Raw genomic sequence first — 21,539 nt, forward strand, 5'->3', positions numbered from 1 at the left:
AGCTACAAAGTATTAAATATCTTTCTTCTCGTATGATTTTAAATTTATCTTATTGGATACTTAATCTTTTTGAGTCTCATCTTGATTGACTTTTTTCCCCTTGTGCAATCTAAATTATATTTTTTTTTCTTTACTTAACATTATTTTACACTATCATAAAATAGTGGGATCAATCTTTATTTTTGTCGTCTTTCATGTTTTCTTGATTCATCACCCTTTAAATAATAAAAATGTCTAGAAAGTTTTTGCCAAAGTCCTATAGAAGTATGCATGATATCGTGACTTTTAACTTTTACTAGTGACTGTACATGATTTTTTTGTTAAAAAAAAAAAATTACAGAAAATTAATCGAACGGTACTGATATCGAAGAGAAACCAAGATGATGGGACGGTTTCGAAAAGTCTAATTTTGATTCTATAAAATTAAATAGCCAAAAAATTGATATGATATAAATTTTATAAAATAACCCCCGAATCGTACCATTGGCCTTAACAACTCCTCTTGCTTGGTAAAGTCACAACTCACACATTACTTCCTCCGAAACCGCCAAAGAGAAAAGGTGAATTTTTAAAATATTTTAAAATACTTGAATTTTTTCCTTTCTTCCTCATATTTTATGTGATATTATTACTGTTTGGAAAATTTTAAAAAAATCTTTGACTACAATCATATCACATATTCTTAAAAGTGTTACTATTAACTGTAGAGTACTTTGAATAAGTAAGTCTTATCTTAAAATAATTAAAATGTGCATGTCTATATCTACGCAAATAGTAGTAACAATGTTGTTTCTATTACTCCAAAGTCCAAATTCTTCGTATTCATTTTGGGAGAGAAATTACTCGCACTTTTTCTACTACGCCACTTAAATTGGGACGAAAAGATTAATATTTTGTTAAGCTCTTAGACTGCCTTCAAGGGAACGCTATTGAATTCTCTTTTGCTGAAAGTTTGGACAAAATTCTTAGTCAATTCAAGCGTTATATTAAGACTGGAATTTACGGAACAACCTACAATTGAAGAATTTTTACGTCAAACTTGAAATATTTTAATTTTCAATTATTTTTAAATGCATATGTTCGTTAGATTTCAATTTTTTATCTGTACGGTACAATTAGTTACGAATTTATTACAATTTGTTAGTCTTTTTAATTTTGATTTGTGAAATATGAAAATCAATTGAGATTTTAAAATTAACAAGCATTTTCTTTCATTTAAAACATAAAAAATACAGAAAATAATTTTGCATACTTTTGTTTATAACAGCTAAATAGATCTAAACATCAAATGTCAATATACATACATAACAACACTGCACTATAACAGCCATGAAATTTCCAAAGAAATGTTGCGATTATAGAAAGGTTTGACCGTAGTAATTTAAAGGAACCGGTTTATCACTTGGTGCATCGAGCTATGATTTTTCTCTTTCAAACTTTGTAATATCTCAAATGTACTATGTCTTTTCTGTTTATCAGTTGGTACATCTCTTTTTTGTCCTCTCTTCGACAAGTAAAATATTTTTGAACAATGATTGTAATTGATCTGCAACCACTTCCAAACATATCATATGTAGCTTTTTCGTTAATCCCTCTCTTTTAGTCCTGTTTGGACAGTTTAGACAAAGGGCTTAGTTGTTAATGAGATCAGCGTATATTCACTTTATTTAATATTTTTAGAGTAGAATCATTCTCCAAATAACATGTAGGTGCAGAAGAATGTATTTATTTATAAATAAGAGGCTATAGATGAATAAAGAAAGGAGAATTTTTCTAAATGCAAAATGCGAATATTATAAAGTCAGGCAGTAGTAGGATAACTTTTCTTGGGCATTTGCAGCTCATTAAGGCAAAAATTCTAATGTGTATGATATAATTTGTGAGATTTTGGACTTATCATCACAGAGAGTACAATTTATCCTTTGTCACATACACATCAGATGGTTTTTCTCTCTTTTGATGTGGAAGCTTATTGTTTCTCTACAACTAACAGAATGACTACATCAGGGGCGAATTTACATATAACAAATGGGTTATTGACGATCACTTTTGTTTTTCTGTTAGGCCGAGAGTGAATGGTCAGTAGGAGATAAGATGGCTCCCATATAATAAAATTAAATATTTTATGTATATATTTTTTAGAATTATTATAATATTTAACTCGCAATTTAATTGTGAATCTCTAAAAATTTGTATTTGATACACCATCATAGTTTTGGGTCACATACTCACATGGGCGAGTAAATTGCTACCAAAGGAAGACAAAAAAGATTGTAAGTGCTTCGATAAAATAATCATAGACTCTGCTCCATCACCACTTTAATGCTCTCGCAACAACTTCAATGCATGATTTAATGACCTAGTGGATTAGGAATCAATTCACACGTGCTACTTTTTGTTTTTCCTTCTTTTTCAAGTGGTGCACCCATGTTATCCTAGATTCGCCTCTGACTACATATATGCCGGTTATTGACGATCACTTTTGTTTTTCTGTTAGGCCGAGAGTGCTTCAATGGTCGCACGAGTAGGAGATAAGATGGCAGACATATAACTAAAAGGGCAATGGTAACTTGCCCTCAGATTAGCAAAATTCTTGTTATATTTTCATTCTTCTGAACTTCATCTATCATATAATAGGAAAGAAAAACCATGTAAGCATTAAAGTAGATGAAATAAACTTATTCAAGTCAAGGAATAAGTTTCGAAGCGATTGAAAAGGAATTGTTAGAACAAATCGATTTTTGACTTTCGGAATAATATAAGCGTGTATTGAGGCGGTGATTATTGAAGATGGTCTTTTAGAACTCGATTTCAAAAACTCAAAAACAACCTTTAATCTAGGTATTTTACTATAAATTTTGCAATTTCATTGTTAAATATATTATTATCCTAAGCATGATTAATGTTTAATAGTTGTGGGTTTCGAAAACAAAATTTACGCACTATTTTTGTGCTCGATAGGACTGTCTAGCCCTTTTTTTTATTCTTTTTAATTTGTTAATTGTTTGTTAATTGTTTGATTATAGGAAAATATACTAATCTCCTAATAATATCTTTATTTGTTAATTATCTAATTATTAATTTAATTATTTGTAAAATTGTTTAATCCATGTTAATTATTAATGTGCTAATTAGTTATCTAATTGTATATGCTAATCTAATTTTATTTGCTAATTAGTTATCTAATTTTATGTGTTAATGTGCTTATTATTTATCTAATTAATTGTGTGTTAATGTGCTTATTAGTTATCTAATTAATTATCAATTGATAATTTTCGACATGTTTGAGAGCCAAGATGTAAGTGTTTAAAATAATTATTTTAACAAACTAAAATACTTATACTAATTATTATATAATTTTTCATTTCTTAGGATCCAGCTCCAGCTCCGACACCATCTACAGCTCCGGCTGTGGGGCCCGCTCAAGAGCCTGCTCGGGAGATCGCTGAGGAGCCCGCTTGGGAAACCGCTAAGGAGCCAGCTCAGGAGCCCTCTCAAGTTTGATTTTTTTATCAAAAGATAATGTATTAATTAAATCTAAATTAAAATTAATACTAATTGTTTATATGTTATTTCAGGTTCATCCTTCTGTGCCTGTGGACCCATCTCCTGATGCTGATGAGATTCTGACCGTATATATCGCACGTAGACCCCAGAAGAAGCGTATTATGGTCAAGGGCCCAAGGAAGAGGAGGAAGGATGATCATGACATAGAGCATCCTATTATTAAGAGGAAAAAAGGGGGATAGAGACGATGATGAGGGTGGTGGGGGTAGTGGGAATTGCCTTAGGCCTAGGGTTACTCTAAAGACTCCCACATGTGAGACCTAAGATTACTCTAAAGGCTCCCACATGTGGGATCAATTAGAGATTGTGTATATGTATATAAATTGTACATTTTATGTTAATATTATATTTTTTTGGGTATTATTTTCTTAAAGATAATTGTTATCTTAGTCTTTATTATAGTTTATTAATAACTCGTGTGACGTCCTAAATTAATTATGAAAAAAATCTCGACATATTCGAAATAAAGTAATGCCTTGACTAAATAATAAAACGCTTAAATCAAAACCTTATAAAACAAAACACTTAAACCTAACGATAATAAGTTTCCAAACAAAACTTACTTCGGGACACTTTACAATCCCTAAAACGACGATCCAAACGTTCAGGTATACTTGATGTATTGAACCTACATTATTGTTTGCAGAAAAGCATATCAGGTTCTATATAAATATTGATATTCCGGAGTTTTAAGACATGACTAATCTTTGGTCAAAGTATGAAAAAAACGTAAATTTTAAAACTTTGAAATTATACAAAGTGTAGGGAAAATAAAAATAACCCCTATTGCGCACAAAATTAATGGGGCAATTCGCAGGAATGCCCTTATTTTGGGGTGGTCTTTAATTTTTGCCCATTAAATTGTCGGTCTTTAATATTTGGCCTTCGCCTAATACCATGAGATTTGGAATTCGAACTCCGGCTCAGTAAAAAAAAAAAAAAAAAATCGCAAGGCAGAGTTTGTAGCAAGTTAGGCCTCAGGCAAAGTTTTGAATGCAAAACTCTACCTTAGGCACAGTTTCAAACTCTGCCTGCAGGTACAGTTTTGTATGCCTTTAGGTATAGTTTTACATGCAAAACTCCACCTTAGGCAGAGTTTTGCATGCAAAACTCCACCTTAGGCAGAGTTTTGCATGCAAACTCTACCTGGTGCATACAAACTCTACTGCTTGCATACAAACTCTTGTAGACTCAGGCAAGAGTTTGCATTCAAAATTCGCATTTAGGCATGCAAAACTCTGCCTTGCAATTTTTTTTTTTTTTTAAAATTTTTGACTGAGCGAGGGTTCCAACCCGGAACCAAGGGGCTTCTAACGAGAGTAAAACTTAGAGACCACCAATTTAAGGGGCAAAACTTAAAGACCAGTGCTTTTGAAGGGCAATCCGTACAAAAAAAAAATGAAATTAATGCACAATAGGGCTTAATTGTAGCCGTCACAGTTAACTGCTATTACGCACTAATTTTGTACGCAAAAGGCACTTTTGTAACTTTTTTTTTTGTGGGTTATTTTGGACTTAAATCCCACTTTTTGGGTCATTTAAGTTGCGGAAGTCACGCTGCTCGACTTATTTACAAACTAATTTAAGTGTACATGCTTTCACGTATTTCATTTGACAATAAACACTAGAGAAAAAGAAAAACTTAGCTACGAACTTCATCATTAATCCGTCACTAAATTGCTCGTAGCTAACAAATTTTCTTACTAATTCATTGCTAATCCGTCGATACAGGATTAACAACGAATTTTATTATCTAGCTTTCTGTCGATATTTCATGTTTATTTAGCAGTGAAATAAACTAATATATAAAAGAATATTAAATATTTTTCATTTGTTGAGAGTTGAAATATCTTTCCTAACAACATTTAATTAAAATCTGCAATATAAGGTAAATAAGGAGATCGGGAAATCTTTGCTGAGAGTGCAGCCTCTGCATCTTGCTAGTACAACTGATGACTTTGTGGCATGTATTTGTTCGACTTATCTTATAAGCTGTTTTAAATTAATTTTTTGAGCTTATTTTAAGCACAAAATGACTTTAAGCTAGCCAGCCAAATACTTAAAAAAGCTAAAAACAGCTTATAGGCAACTTATAAGCCAATCCAAACGGGCTCTTAATACGTAGAACTTGCACATTTTTTAAGAACAGATTGCAAAGAAGATGAAATAAAGAATCCCAGAATTCTTGGAGGGAAATGGGTGGGTTATGGGTTATATTTTGGATGTTGGTTTGGCCAAATGAATCGAGTCTTTAAATTAATCTGAGGCCCTCCACGTGTCTATTTTAGAATTGGGTGGGTCATTTAATGCATGGGGCCATATTTGAACCAAATTATAATGGTTGGGGTATTTATAACAGAATAGTATAATAGAGGGTATATGAACAATATTTGAAAGTAGAGCGGTAAATATAACCCTTTTCCGAAATTTAAAAGTCTTTTAACTACTTTTTTAAACTCCATGCCTAATCAAACTAAGACACGTAAAATAAAACGGAGGGAGTAATATTTTAATTCATTTAGAAAGCCAGTGGCTTTGACTTTACACTTCAGTCCTCATCATTTCCTTTAGGTGTTCCATTGAGTTTAAAATTCTTTTTTCAGAATCCGTTATGAGATTCACCCCAATTTAGACGGACGAAACATTATCTGGCAAACCAGCAAAGCCAGTAATTCCCACAAAGAGAACTGGAGTTCATTTGATCATTTCTCTGGGAGAGGCTGAAAATTTCTATGATCTTTCTCCATCTTGAAATAAATCTAATCAAGGACAAAAACTGTTAAAAATAACTACACTAGTAATACAAAACTCACCTATCGATGATCTAGTCATTTTTTGTACGATATTACAATAGAACAACCTACAGGAGTAGTATAGTAAAACTAAAGAACGCAAGCAAAGTCGAGACTAAGGCTATAAATTAGAAAACCGACCAGAACCAGAACCTCTCCTTCTCCTCCGACGCTTTTGCATGCGCCAGAATAAGATCAATAGACCTAACAGTAATAGCGATAAGTTTGTAAGAATATGAGTCAACAAGATAAACTTTCGAATTCATCTTACAGTCTGTATACACAAATGTACACTCACCTGTGATTGCAACAATTGCAGGCACTAACCAGTGAGTAGCTACAAGCACAGGCATGTCAATCTGCAATCAAGTAAAATGAGAGATTCTTATCTTCTGGCATTCGGGCAATATTTGGTCGAAGTAGAACAAAAGAGAATGAACTGAAGAACTATTTCAAATATTTGAAAAGTTATTCTGTTTGGCCATAAATTATTTCACTACTTGCAAATACTAAACTTTAGTATTTGAAATATCGGTGAAGTTAGTCCCAAGAGACCAAGCTAAATGACTATCCCATTAAGAAGATGAAGCCTAATCTGGTAGAAACTGAAAGCAGTTGAAATACTTGCTTCAGGAGTCTTTCAAGTGATTTAGTTGTTTTCACTTGCAAACCTCAACTTTTTCCTAGTGAACTTCATGGTCAAAAATCATCTCAAAAAGAAAAAACTTCATGTCAAAAAATAAACAATGTGTGTAGATATACTTCAACTACATTTGAACATGATTTCGTTGAAATTTGAAGAACAAATACTCCCTTTACCCCAATTATGGCACTTTCCCTTTTAATCTGTCCTAAAAAATGTTATCTTCCTATATTTAGAAACAACTTAACTAAGAAAATTTCAACTTTACCCTTTTTGAGATGATTTATAACTACTGCACAATTGTCTAAGGCTGGCTTTATACTACAAGTTTCAAAAGTCTTTCCTTTCTTTCTTTAACTTTGTGCCCAGTCAAAAGGTAACACATAAATTAAGACGGAGGGAGTAGTACTTTGAGCGACATAAATTTCATATGGAACAAAAATTGACGTTTTTGAGTGAAAACTTGAAATGGAGAAGTTGGAAATTTGAAAAACTCCTAAAACCTGTTTTCAAACTTCAAATTCTCTATTTCAAGTTGGAAGTTGAAAAAATGAACCAATTTGATTGACAAACACTTAATTTGGAAAAGAAACTCAAAATATATTTTGCATGGACAAATGCCAACTAATCAAGCTTTAGAAACAAATAACATCAGAAGTTACTTACATCATCTCTGTAAAAGAAGCCCCAATAATTGTTTCCAGGAGAGTCGACATCCTTCTGAGAGGGGTTAGATATTACTGAAACATGTGTGTCTACAGTAGAATTTAAACCTCTACCCAAGTCAATGACATGATAGCCAGGTAGCTTACGGTTCCTTCCTCGGACCTGTAAATTGTAACCCTTAGTTCCCCATACTTCAAACCTGGAGTCACGGCCACATATCAACTCCTTCCCAATAACTCTAGAATAAGTAGAGAAATTCACATCTGTTCTACGGGTTGGTAGTTGGTTCTTATCAACATATAATGGTTTATCCTGTCTAACTGAATCTGAGAAAAGCATAGGATCTTTTATATTTCTGCTTGTAAAATCTAGCATTTTCTTCAAGAGCCCATAACAATTGGTAACCATATGGCTGCTGTCCAAGCAGTTAGAGTCCCCATATACTGCAATTCGACCCCCGCCGACCTCCAAAAGTCCAAGAATAGGTGTATCTGTCTGCATTTATCAAAATAAATTGCAAGTCAGTTTGGCAGCTCAACCACCGCCTAAAGAATATTGAGAAAAGTGCAGTGTCATCACCATAAGGATTCTCCTTGGAGTAAAATAGACTTCTCTTCCAGTAATACTTTGTGCAACTTAAAAGATGTGATACCAAGAATTTATTTGTCAAAGATATTGACAAGTGAAGAACATTCCTTACTACACCATCATCCCCTCTGACAATCCCCTAAAACAGCTATATCTGCACATTTTTTATTTTCCACAAAACTACATCTTCATTTTTTAGCAGAGGAGATATAGATAAATATGAAAAAGAAGGCAACTTCCTGGAGTATAATTTTTCAGTTAAGTGGAATGTTTACTATCATAACAATCACTCCCTCTCTTCTAATTTATGTGACATAGTTTGAATCAGCACGGAGTTTAAAAAAGAAACGAAGACTTCTGAAACTCGTGGTCTTAAACATGTCATAACATTTGTGGCTATAAATTTTTCGAAACTTGTGGCCTTAAACATGCCATAAAGGCTTCTCATGAGGGGTTAAATGGGAAGTATAAAGTCAATCCTACCAAATTTAGAAGCGTATCATTCTTTTTAAAATGGACTAAAAAGGAAAGTGTGTCACATAAACCGGCACGGAGGGAGTAGTTGATTAAGAGAATTGCTATCTCACAACAGAGTTTACTCTTCCCCATGTTTCATTAGAGAGATAACAGACTGCACTAGATTAGAACACAATATCTCCAATTTCTTTCAAGTACTAGAGCCTCATAGAGATGCTCAGTATTCTGGAATAAGCAAAAAGAGAAAAACTCAGAAGCTTTTCTTAATAGTCGTGGAGTCTGGGCCAGCTTGTGTGCATCTCGACTAATTACACAGGAGGTACCTGCTACCTCCCACCAGCACAGGTACCAAGGTACCAGGTAACTCACAGTGTTGTCAAAGGCGCGCTTAAGCCTTGAAGCGAGGCTCAAAACATGTTGAGCGCTTCGCCTCACTTTATGTGCGCTTCAGTGTCATCATCAAGGCTCTAAGACATACTTTTCCTTGCCAATGAGCCTCTCTTAAAGACGTGACACTAGATAATTGATATTTCACTTTATCGTAATGTTTTTACAATTTCTTTGTCCATATATTTGTTATTCATTCTTATTATTATTAGTCTTGGACTAAACATATATATTTTTCCATTGCGCCTTTTTTCATTAAAGCCCACAGTTTATTTGCGCTTTCCGCTTAAAGCCCCAGGCAGACCTTAGAGCTTTTTTGCGCTTTTCGCTTTTGATAACACTGGTAACTCAGTCCACCAAAGCTTGAACAGATTGGACGGGATTTGAACCTGATACCTCATGGTTCTCAACCCACTTCATTGACAACTAGGCCACACCCTTGGGTGCAGCTCAGAAGTCAACTATCTGCTTTTAGTAAAGATTCTTGTGTATATGAACTCAAAGAGGAGCAGTAGGTGGTCACAGAACTAAATTCTGAACAGCCTTCAACTCACCTTGGTCATGCCAGATAAAAGAATATTCTGAGTGGCCACACTCTCTGAGCTATCCATGAAGGGAAAGCTGTGCAAGTATCCACCCCTTGGGAACTTCAGAATATCAGTTCCAGATGCATATCGACTCTGTTCACCATTGAGGACAAAATCTCCATTCAGAATTTTATTCCCAAATGCAATCCCAAAGGAAGCCAAAAGATCATTTAAGGCAGGAACATTGGAACCTCCAGTAACCGGGGTCCACCAGCTACGTGTATTGTCATCAAAAAACCTCATCTTTACCATTGTATCCACGTTGTACCAGTCAGCAAATACAACTACACTTAGACCCGAATTAATGACATCATCTCTCAGTTTCTTGATCTCTTCAGGAAAGTACTCATCCTCAAGATCCACCAGAAGAAGTGTACCATACTGGCGAGCATCAAAGCACGTAAGAGGAGAGCCAAGTGTCTCAATATAGTATCCGGCATCTATTAGCGTGTCAAACATTATGTGGAAATTTGTGTGCAGATGATCCCCATGCCAGTCAAGAATGTCATTCCGAACATCTAATGAGTCCCTTGGAATATAACCAGGCGGATACTTGATACTGTGAAATTGATCCCACAATATCCGCACAGATCTTGGTGGAGTAGGAACCACTTTCAATTTCAATTGAAGGACACAAGTACTACTTCGACGGCTCTTCTCACCTGGAGAAGGTGGACTGTAGATCTTGACAGTCACGTTGCCTTCAATTACCCCTGAAAACTGAGCCCCTTCTTCTTTGATTTGCATATGCAGTGCAAGATAACCAGTCCAGGGCCAAATGACATCTGAATAAGTAAAATGGACGTTAAGAAGGTTGCCTTCCTCACCAAAAGGATGCCATGTAGGTGGGCTTTCAACATAACCAATTACAGCCATTCCATTTAGAATAGTGGCATTAAATATGACTGGCATGGCACCAGTATAAAGTGGTTGACGGCAAAATGGCCAAGAGTATGGGCAGTCAGTGTAATCAAGAACACCTGGGAAAATGCTTGCTCGAGGTTCGTAGCTCATCAAAATTTCAAAGGACTCCAACCTGTCATTCAAGTTAAATGTTGAGAAGAACATCAATGTGCATTGAGTTGGAGTTCAAACTACAAGCATAAATAAAGAACTCACAAATTAACCCTGCCTGCACCCTGCTCGTATATGTTGGGACCTGGAAGCTTTGCAGCCCCCTCAACCAGTGCTTGTTTGACACTAGCTGGATTCAGAATGTCCTTCCGCTTGCTTTCAGGAATCACGCTAACAAGAAGGCATACTATACCAGCAACCACAGGACTTGCCACGCTGGTGCCAGATAAGCTTTTACAACCTGTACTAATTTTGGATCCCATTATCTCGCGTCCATATGCAACAATGTCAGGCTTTACACGACCATAACTGTCAAGTAAGATATCCATTATTATTAGTCTATGAATTGGGCGGCCAAGTATAAATTACTCTTATAATTGAGAAAAACAAAAAAATAACTGTTATTTTCTGTCATATTTAAAATAAGAGAAGGTCTCTTCAGATGATTTGGTCATGTTCTACGTCGACCCAGACACACTGATTTGTAGGTGTGAAACCATGGCGAGTGAAGATGTTAAAAAGGAGACTAAATAGACCTAGAATCATATGGAAGGAAGTTTCCTTGAAAGGCCTACAAGCTCTTGCAGACTGACCGAAAGATAGCACACTGGAAGAAAAAGATTTACATAGGCGATACAATTTAGTTTGAGATATATTCCAGTCCTGTTAACATTTTTATTTCAGGTCCCATGCTTTTTAGGAGACTTTTAACCTTACTAGAGATTCTTACGCCAGTAGGAAATATAGAGAACTTCTAGTACTTATCAGTTTTATTTTTCTTTTGTAGAACGCTGGGAGACAAATTTAAATGGGGAACATGGTCGGTGAAGATTCATATAGTTGACCCGACTTGTTTGGTAATGACACATAGTTGTCATATTTAAATATCATCTTTCTCTTTTCCCTTTTTCCTTCTTAGGAGAGGAAAAACTTGCAGAAAGTGGGCATTCTGCATTAATTGTTTTATATTCATCCACCACAACTCTTTATTTACCATCAAACAGCTTTCCATCTCTGAACTTGACAAAAAACCTATTAACTTTCGTACGGGATGTAACTCCTATGCCACATAATGGCTGTAGACCTCCGAAAAAAAGACGTGTGTAGAACTGAACATTGAAGAAATCCCAAGAGAAATAAAAGATTCGATGATCTAATCAAATAATAGTACTATGGTTCGAGAGAAAGTCCTGGACCAATAGGGAAATCGATTTCATTGGGCCTTTCGATACAATCAAATAGAAAGCCCCAAGGGCGCCATATTCTAGAAGCCCAAACTATGTGATTGAATAAATGCTCCTGCAGGTCAAGGGCTCCTTCTCCCCCCCCCTTCTTCAAACTCCGATTCATATTTTTCATAGAGAAATCTCTGATCAAGGATAGAACAAGAGCCCTTTTGCATCATATCTAAGGGATTCCTCGGTTCGGGCCGAAGAAGCAATGTCACTCGATCATTATCAAGCTGACTGCGTCACAACCATAGACACAGAGAGCTCATAGACTGCATCTATGTCTTAGAAGAGCTGATCTTCAAGGAATATGCAGCTCTTTTATTTCCTTTCCCCTGTAAATGAGGCTTCCACATCCATTCACACCTAAACCCTATACAGAATGGTGAAACTCATTCCAAGAGGGACAGGGGAGGCTAATGCTAAGAAAACATATACCCAAAAGCATAATATAAATAAGGAAAGAAGTGATACCCATGAGGAAGCTCCCAGGTACTCATGCCACGAGAAGAAAAAGAGGCTATGTGATCACTGTAATCAATCCCACCAACACCAATAACATCACTTTGATCTGCTGGATTGTTTAGAGTACCATATAGTGGTCCGTCATTCCCGATAGCTGAAACCATGATAATATTGTTTGCTGTAAGCTCCCAGACCTAAAAATAGGTCACATGTCATCAATATAAAACTAAAGCTTCCACCGCTACTGCTTATTCAGTATTCATGCTGACAAGAATGGTAAATTCAGCAATATCACAATCTTTACAAAGAGTCTTTACTATTAAACTACATGCTAAGTAAAAATGTTACCCTCATGCTTGAGACCTCCATGAACATGGTGCAATTTCCACAATTAATAGAAATATGCACAGAATCAGCTAAGGAAGAGTGCTATTCTAACTAGTGAAGGGCCAAGCAGGTAAAGACATAAAGCAGTATTCACATATGCAATTTGCACTTGCATCAAAATTCATGGAAGCTAACTAAATAAGAGCTGAAGCTACTAATTCTTATTGGATCTTGGTTCTCCTTAATAGCGATGGCTATTCACTTCAGTCTTTATGTCAAGCAGCAGCGGAGACATATCATTCACATGCTGACAGTTGAAACCAACCTTCTAATAATCCTGAGACAACGAATGGCAGAAATCTTAAAGCAGGAAATTACATCGACTAATACAGCAGCAGAGAAATGCATTCATTGCAGGAGATGATACATGCCCCAAGCATCATACCACGTTACAGGTACTAGCTCCATTTGTGTTTCACATGGGTCGTTTGAACTGGGCCAGATGGGAATTTAATTTGACGTGTACATCAATTATCACATTGGTAGTAGAAGAAATATTAAAGTTGTTCAATAGCCATAGGATAGGGAAACAAAATTTAAATTTGAATTGTTAAATGATTTTTGAAAATTTGTTCCATTACTGATTTGCAGTCTTGATCGATGTGAAAGTGTATAAATTACTATAGAAGGGCGTTCAGACATTTTCAGATGCCCCGAAATGGGAAGTTCAGTATGTATCATGACAAAGAGGGTACTAGAAAAGAAAAAAGAAAGATTGGAGACCTCACCTTTTCCACAAAAGGGAGATCTAAATAATCAGGTCCACCAATACTCAAATTCAGCACATCCATGTTGGTTGCAATTGCATAATTGAATGCATCAAGAAACCATGATGTGTAAGAGACCTGCAATGAGCTGAAGATACAATTATCATAATTCATAACCTTGACAAGTGAATTAGTGATCTATCTTTTTTTCTTTTCGGATGAGTAATACAACAAGATCCATCTTTTTTACAACTTTCAGAAGTATCTAAGACAGGAAAGTGCAAAAAAGTCTTTCTCGTTTTGTATATGTTAGGATAAGGAGTAAAGGCTCAATGTTTCTATTCCCAGCATTTCTTTATGTGAAGATTCGCTTTTAGGACGCTTCATGACAATATTAACCAAAGCCCAATAGAGTAGAAGAGTGAATTAGAACTTTTACTCGGTCCAGCCGAACCGACTTCTTTCGCACCGGAAGAACAAGATCCGGAGGAACGACCCCACCGGTTTGGAAGATATCTTGACTCTTGAGGAAAGAGTTTGCACTGGTGTATCGTAGATGCAAGCTTCTTAGGGCTTCAGAAATGGATACAAGCCATGTGTACATATCTAGGTCTTTCCAAGTTTTAGGAGTAAAAAAGCAACCAAGTTTGTCTTAGCTTGTTAAACAGTGTGTTACCCTCACTGGAAGAGAAAGAAAAGTAAATGAGCCACAGACAATTTCTCGAGTTTGCAAATTAAATGATGATAAGTTATTTGCAAATATTAAGCTTCCATTTAATGCTTGGTGCAATTCAAATCTCATGACATAGAAGTTCCAACGAGATTTTGGTGGCTAAATTTGATCTTTTACATAGCAACTACGACTGTAAGGTTTTACCGTATTAGATTTGTCATCCAGGTCCTGATGTGACAACTGACACATTATACTTGCAGACTACTATTGGGAGATCGTAAGACAGCTACGGTCTGCTGTACTTCTAACAACTAAATACTGAGAGGGCTTGCTTTTTAATCATGGGAAACCATTAGCAGCAAAAAATTCCCATGAACATTAAGCCAGGCTAATAGAGACACAAAATCATTAATACTAAGTCTCCGCCTGCATACATGGTTGAGTATATATGTTTTTTTAAAAAGAACATGGTTATAATGTATAAAACGCCGCCGCTACAGAATTGGATGTCAAAAGATTAAAATCCATTACCTGTGCATCTGTGAAAACACGGAAAGCATATATCTCTGTGTCAGGAGCAAAACCAAGACATTCTTCATCCTGACCAGCAATGACACCAGCCACAAATGTTCCATGTCCTAGATTGTCATTCAGTGTATCTTCATTGGTCCAATTTGTACGTTCCTAAAATATATCAGGTATCAACTCTAATGTATGCTAGTAATAGGGTCTCAAAGTCAAACGCCATGTATGTTGATGATAAGGAAAAGATGGCACCCAAAGATGTACATTAAAATATATAAATGTATGTAAATTCGTTTGCTCAAACAGTGAATTAAACTAAAGCATTTGTTTGATCTACATACCTTAATATTCCGGAAATGAGGGTGATCTGACCGTATGCCAGTGTCAAAAATAGCCATTTTAACTTTTGCACCAGTGTACCCTCTCGACCAGAGTGAATCTGCCCCAAAAAGGGATGTGACTTGAGATTTCTACAAAATGAAAATGCAGAGGAGACAGAATAAAGTATATCAAGACACAAGTAGTAAAGTAAAGCTTAACCTTAGCTTATTTAGAAGTACTACCAGAAACAACAACCACGTGAAACCATGCATTCAACAGCTCATTCTTTACCATCGTACCCAGATTAAAAGAAATTAATAGAAGGGAGAGGTGAAGCATGAAAAAGGGAAGCTCGGTCCACAAAGCATCCGGCGTTAGCAGGGTCCAGGGAAGGGCTGTGCCCCAAGGGGTTTAAAGCATCAAATGGCTTAATCTCATTCCTTTTCCCTCCTACATTAGCCAAAGGAGCACAACAATCTCACCCTATATTTGTTAAACAATTCGACTTTGAAATAAATGTTTTTTGGAAGCAAGAATATGCAGCCCAATTTTAGTTTTCAACATGCATTCTTCTTAATGGAAGTACCTAACTGACCTGATAATTAACTTTCCCTAGAACCCACCTCATGTTTATGCATGTTTTTCTAACATGATATCTACTTGCATTTAAAACCTTTGTCTCTGCCCAGAAGGTCTTTCAAAGAGCCTAACTAGAGAAAAAACAGCACGGTGAAGAATGTCAATAACATAGATACGCAAAAGCAGAAGTCGTATATTAGTGGACAGTGATATGCAATTATTGATAAGGTATATATCCTTTAACAGAACCCCGAAACACAGTGTCACAAATAAACTACTACAAATATGAAATAGCATAAGACAAAACTTAAGTAATATTTTTACAATTTCTTTGCCCATATATTTGTTATTCATGCTTATTATTATTAATCTTGGACTAAACATATATATATTTGTATTTTTGCACCATTGCGCTTTTTTTCATTAAAGCCCATACTTTATTTGCGCTTTGCGCTTAAAGCCCCAGCTAACCTTAGAGCTTTTTTGCGCTTTTCGCTTTTGATAACACTGATTTAAAGCAGATGGCTCTAACTATTCAGTTTCAGGTGAATCTCTCCCCGTCTCCCTTTTCCCTTCTCGCACCAAAGACATACATTCACTGGTTGGTCTTCAGCAGAGAAATTCTAGAAGAAATAACCAGGTGGACATATATAGCTATTTCACGTTTAATTTTGTAGGACAGTCTCATCATTTTTACCTACCACAAGGACAGAGGCATAAAGCAACTATGTCAGTCCACCATTTTTACTAAAAAGCAAGTAAGAGCAAACTATAAGTTTGTAACAACTTCCAGAATATACGGCCACCTCTCCAGAAAAAGCAAAGCTAAAAAAAAACATAGGGAGTTAGGGACTCTAGCCCGAGGCATTGGGTTGCAAAACAGAGAAGAACTATTTTATAAGATTCTATTGCAGTTTCAAATTCAACTCTTTAGCTCTGACACCTTTCCTTAAAGTCCCTTAGAAAAGCAAAAGTTCTCTTCGATAAATTTATAATGCTTTCAACTTCAAACATAATGCCAATTATAGAAGAGAAGATCCATGATAAGACTCAAAAAAAAAAAAAAAAAGATAAAAAATGGGCCGACATCAGAGTTGCTCTATTGGTGACCTTTATGTCACGACTTTGAGGTGAAGAAAAAGCCTCTTTGCTGAAATGCAAGGAGAAAGCAGCGTAAATATACGCCCCCTCTCCCTCTACCCCTGCATTAGCCAGGGAGAATTCCATGCATGGCTAAGCCCTTAATGTATTGCTACAGTCAAAGCAAGCAGTAATTTCACATGTAACAAAATACAAGATAATCAAAGTCTTACCTGCATCAGTAGCTCTCTTTTCCAACTAATCGTCATGTTACTTGTGTTAGCTACTGCATCATTTTGATCTTCACTGAAGGACATAGCTGTAAAAATCTTTCCAGCCCTCTTAGTCTCATCAATAAAAGCCCCCATCTTTTCATTTTTCCCCTCAAGAACTACCCTTTGATAGCTCAAATCCAAAGAAACATCCTTTACAAGAACTAATTTTCTGAAATTTTCCAAAAGAAGTTCTTTCACGGACTCCTCAATTGCCACCAATCCGAAGTCTGTAGGAAACCTTGCGGCAGGATTTTTTCTCTCGATCCATTCCCACCCCTTAAATTTCACATTGTTTTGCAGATAATTACGGAGATCTTCAGCTTCCTTATAATGATGGAACCGAACAATATAGTTTGTGCTAAAGGATTGTTGCCTCCTGGGCTCGGATTCTGTTGATGTAGTAAAGGGACGGGTTTGGTTTTGAGGGCTCCACAGGAGGGGAAAGGAAATAGAAGGATACAAGCGGAGGAGAGTATACGAGAGAAGGAGGGAGATAAGAGAAAGTGTGAAGACTGATCTTTGCGGAGTTTGGGGCATGTTACAAGAATGAAATATCCCTCATCAAAGCACAGAGGGACGATTAAAGATTTTCCCCTGTACTCGAACACAATCAAAATCCTCTTTTAGAATAGCAAATGTCCCGAGTCACAATTGTTTGCTTTAACAGAGATCTACAGATCCCAATTGACTAAAACCTATAATCCTCTGCAAAGCATGGTCAGCCTTTAACTGACAGTAAAATGTCCACTTCAGCCTGTAAATCACTACCGTATGATAAACACAAGCTGCTTTCCCGTCTAAAAAACTTGAGATCCTGCCCTCTTTAAGGCTGAAAGAAATATCGAATTAATTTGGAACAATTTCAACAAGGAAAATAAAAGGCATATGTTAATGGAGTGCAAATTCAAGACAAGTGATTAACTAAAAAGAAGAAACATAATTATGGCCATCAAGGGTATGAGGTATCTAGCTGACCTTTTTCATATGTAAGGATATCTTACTGACTTGGCGCATGTGAAAAGCTTTATTTTTTTATTTTTTATTTTATTTTTTTGGTATTGTAAAGCAACTAGATTCACTAATTAACATTTCTTAGAGCGTGATTCAATGTAAATGTCTCCGATATTTCAAACTTCCACCAAAATCTTGGGAGAAGAAAACAAGATTTCCTTGAAAATGACATAGTGGAAAACCAAAGCCATAATATGAAATGTAAATCTACCAAAGGTTTAAACCTCTTTGTCAATGAAGTGGGCTCAAATAAGTGACCTCGATGTTCACAAAAGCTCGAGCATTTGAGTCCAACATAAGAAAAAAAAAAAAAAAACTATTTTTGCAATATATCCATCATTAGATACACGGACTAGTTTTGGATAATTAGTAATAAATCTAAGAAATCAAATATTCATAAACTCTAATTTTCATGTTTTGTCGATCCAACACTCGATAAAATTGCCCTTTCAATCTCTCACAGTCCCTCCCTTTCACTTCCCAAGAGCAAAGGCGGAGACTTTACCCAATAACTAACTCAGAAATAATTGATTACCACAATTATCAGACAAGAAATGAAGCCAATACAAACAATTTAGCAGCAGCAACTGATTAATTAAAAAAAAAACCCACTAAATCTCAATCGGTCAATCCCAAACTAGTTGAGGTCAGTTATATGAACCCTCTATATATACACACTACTTTCCAGCCCATTTTATTGGATTTAGAGTTAGCTATACGAATCTTCCACATCCATTTCATTCCCAATAGGTCAATTTATGATTTCACTCCCAAAAAGGTCAATGTTCTATTTCACTCCCAAAGACTAAATTTGCAGAACCTGATCAAATCGTTACGAAATTTAGTTTAAAATATGCATATTGCAAGCACAATACAATACAAGCTGATCAAGAAAATCCAAAAAAATAATTAAAAAAGAACCCTCTAAATCTCAATCAACTATATCTCAATCCCAAACTAGTTAAGGTCACTCCACTACATTTGAACCCCTTTTTTTTGGATTTGGAGTTAGCTATATGAAATTAGCTCAATTTATGATTTCATTCTCAAAAAGGTCAATTTTTTATTTCACTCCCAAAAACTAAATTTTCATAACCTGATCAATTGCTACAAATTTAGTTGAAAATATGCACAAACACAATCTGATCAAGAAAATTCAAAAAAAAAAAAAAAAAAAAAAAAAACTCTAAATGTAAATCAACTATATCTCAATCCCAAACTAGTTGAGGTCACTCCACTACATTCGAGCCCATTTTTCTAATTTTTTTGGTCAATTTATGATTTCATTTCCAAAAAGGTTAATTTTTTATTCCACTCCCAAAAAACTAAATATGCAGAACCTAATCAATTGTTACAAATTTAGTTAAAAATATGCATATAGCAGGCGCAAACACAATCTGATCAAGAAACCCAAAAAAAAAAAAAAAAATCCTCTCTCTCAATTTATGTGATACGTTTCGCTTCTCGAGATTAAGATTCAAACTAGATGAACTTTGATCAACATTTTAAGATGTATTTTTTAAAATATATTTAAAATAATGAGTCAATCTAATCCAATTAAGCTTCAAAGTTTAATCAAATCGACTCTCAAAAAGTGAAATGTATCACATAAATTGGGACGGAAAGAATAATTAAAATGAGATTTAAAGGTACCTGAAGAATTATAATTGGCGATTGAAACGAATATACGTTTGTATTGAATAAATCAATCCAATCTAATCTAATCAAATTTCACTCAAAATTATATAAATTTTGATTTTTTTCCCGGTGACCCGAAACGGTGACCCGAATGAAACGGTCGGAATTTGAAATCTTGAATCGCTGATTTGGTGTCTGTTCTATTTTCGTATGTTGACTTTGTATGTGTATTAACGACTTTCCCCATTTTTGATACATATTTATACATTCAAACAAGTTCATTAATTGTTATAAAAGTTTTAAATTTTAATATATAATATTTCTCTATCAAATTAATCTTATAGGGTGTGTTAGGTAATGACCGAAAATATTTTTCAAATAAAATGTTTTCCAAAAAAAATATTTTCTCTACGAAAAAGTATTTTTTCTGGTATATTTTTTGTGTTTGGTATGCAAGTTGAAAAATGTCATTTTAAAAACATTTGGATATATTTAAAGAAAAACATTATATTTCCATATATTTAAAGAAAAGCATTATGAGATTTAGACCTATTCCAATAGTTCAAGGGCATTTTTGGCCCTTTTCCGTAAATTATATGTATGTATTAACGTTTTAAATTGTTTGTATAGAAGTTTTCATAGATATTTAGGACCTGTTGCGGTCTTAAAATTATTTAGTGTTCAATCGGTTTTTAATATCGAAATTTTTTTTAGATAAAAATATCTTTATATAAATGTCTAACTAGCTATTTCTACAATATTCAACAAGTAATTACAACCAAGACTAAACATGAATTATTCCCATCATCAACTCATTCTCATACGATGCCAAATTTAAATCTATGTACAGTACTATCCTTATCTTTCTTCCATTGAACAACTTCAGCAAATTCATCGCTCTTCGGATTCTCCTTCAATTTCTTCTTCTTTTGCTCGAGTTGATTCAACTCATCGCGATGTTTCCTCCTCACGTGTCCTTCCAAAGCTTGGCTCAGAGCAAATTCTTCGCCACAAAGGGAGCATTCGTGTTTTTTGGGCTTAACGGGTAATAAGTCGTCAATAGTACTCATCGCGATGAGCTTATTCATCATATTCTTGTGGCTTGTTCTGTGCCCACGAGTGCTTGAAACGAATTGAATTTTTTCTTACATGTCTTGCACTCAAAGAGCTTAGGTCGTCCTAACGACTCTTTCCTCTTCATCATATCAATACAATTCGCCATTGCAAATTTCTCTACTGATTCTTCTTCTACTCTTCTTCTCTTCAACATCGGCATGGCGATGGTCGTGCTAGATGTACTAATCGCTTTAATTCGTCAACATTTCTCAGAAAACTATAAAAAAAAAAAATTAAAATTAGTTACAAATTTCGTTGTTTTTGATTTAGCTATATAATTTAAAGTAGTCGTCTGGTAAATGATTGTGGTTTGTGGATATATGTATTGGGAATATTGGAGTGAGTCAAATGGTGTGTGAGATTTTGATTTAAAGAGTAATACTAGTTGTACTCGAAGTAAAAGGAGTCAATCCCACTTTACCCCCCTGACATTAAGGGTTGGGAAACGATACACCCTTCACATATTGAATGGAAATAATAACCCCCTAATGTAATATTTTTCGGTGAGTTTTTTTTTTTTTTTTTTTTTTTTTTTTTTTTGGGGAATAAAGATCTTTTTTTCTTTATAGAATTAAATTACAAAACTATATACTAAATATTATTATTGTTCCATTCACCTATTCCGCTGAAAATAATGCATTTATCTTTTAGGATATAACAACTACTTGAAATAATTTGATACTAATTTCAAATTAGGAGTTAGTATTTTCTTAAAAGGTGTGCTAAAGGCCAAGTGAACATCTGTTTTGAAT

The 21,539-nt window shown here is 35.0% G+C and overlaps 1 protein-coding gene across 3 annotated transcripts; it reads right to left on the reverse strand.

Moving 5' to 3' along the window:
* Positions 1-6,239: 6,239 nt before the first annotated feature.
* LOC132057244 (subtilisin-like protease SBT6.1) lies at positions 6,240-19,886 on the reverse strand. Of its 3 annotated transcripts, XM_059449748.1 has the most exons (11): positions 19,687-19,886; positions 16,981-17,851; positions 15,109-15,237; positions 14,774-14,926; positions 13,591-13,707; positions 12,485-12,669; positions 10,827-11,090; positions 9,675-10,743; positions 7,669-8,163; positions 6,658-6,718; positions 6,240-6,563 (listed from the first exon to the last, which is right to left on the reverse strand). In XM_059449748.1, the coding sequence occupies exons 2-11, from the start codon at positions 17,557-17,559 to the stop codon at positions 6,481-6,483; spliced, it is 3,135 nt and encodes a 1,044-aa protein (XP_059305731.1). In that variant the 5' UTR covers positions 17,560-17,851; positions 19,687-19,886; the 3' UTR covers positions 6,240-6,480. The 3 variants fall into 3 exon arrangements, with proteins under 3 accessions (XP_059305731.1, XP_059305732.1, XP_059305733.1); XM_059449749.1 differs by lacking the exon at positions 19,687-19,886 and having other exon boundaries at positions 15,109-15,206; positions 16,981-17,120; XM_059449750.1 differs by lacking the exons at positions 16,981-17,851; positions 19,687-19,886 and having other exon boundaries at positions 13,591-13,717; positions 15,109-15,206.
* Between the last annotated feature and the right edge of the window lie 1,653 nt (positions 19,887-21,539).

This window comes from Lycium ferocissimum, chromosome 5, assembly GCF_029784015.1.
Source record: "Lycium ferocissimum isolate CSIRO_LF1 chromosome 5, AGI_CSIRO_Lferr_CH_V1, whole genome shotgun sequence".
NCBI classification, from domain to species: domain Eukaryota; kingdom Viridiplantae; phylum Streptophyta; class Magnoliopsida; order Solanales; family Solanaceae; genus Lycium; species Lycium ferocissimum.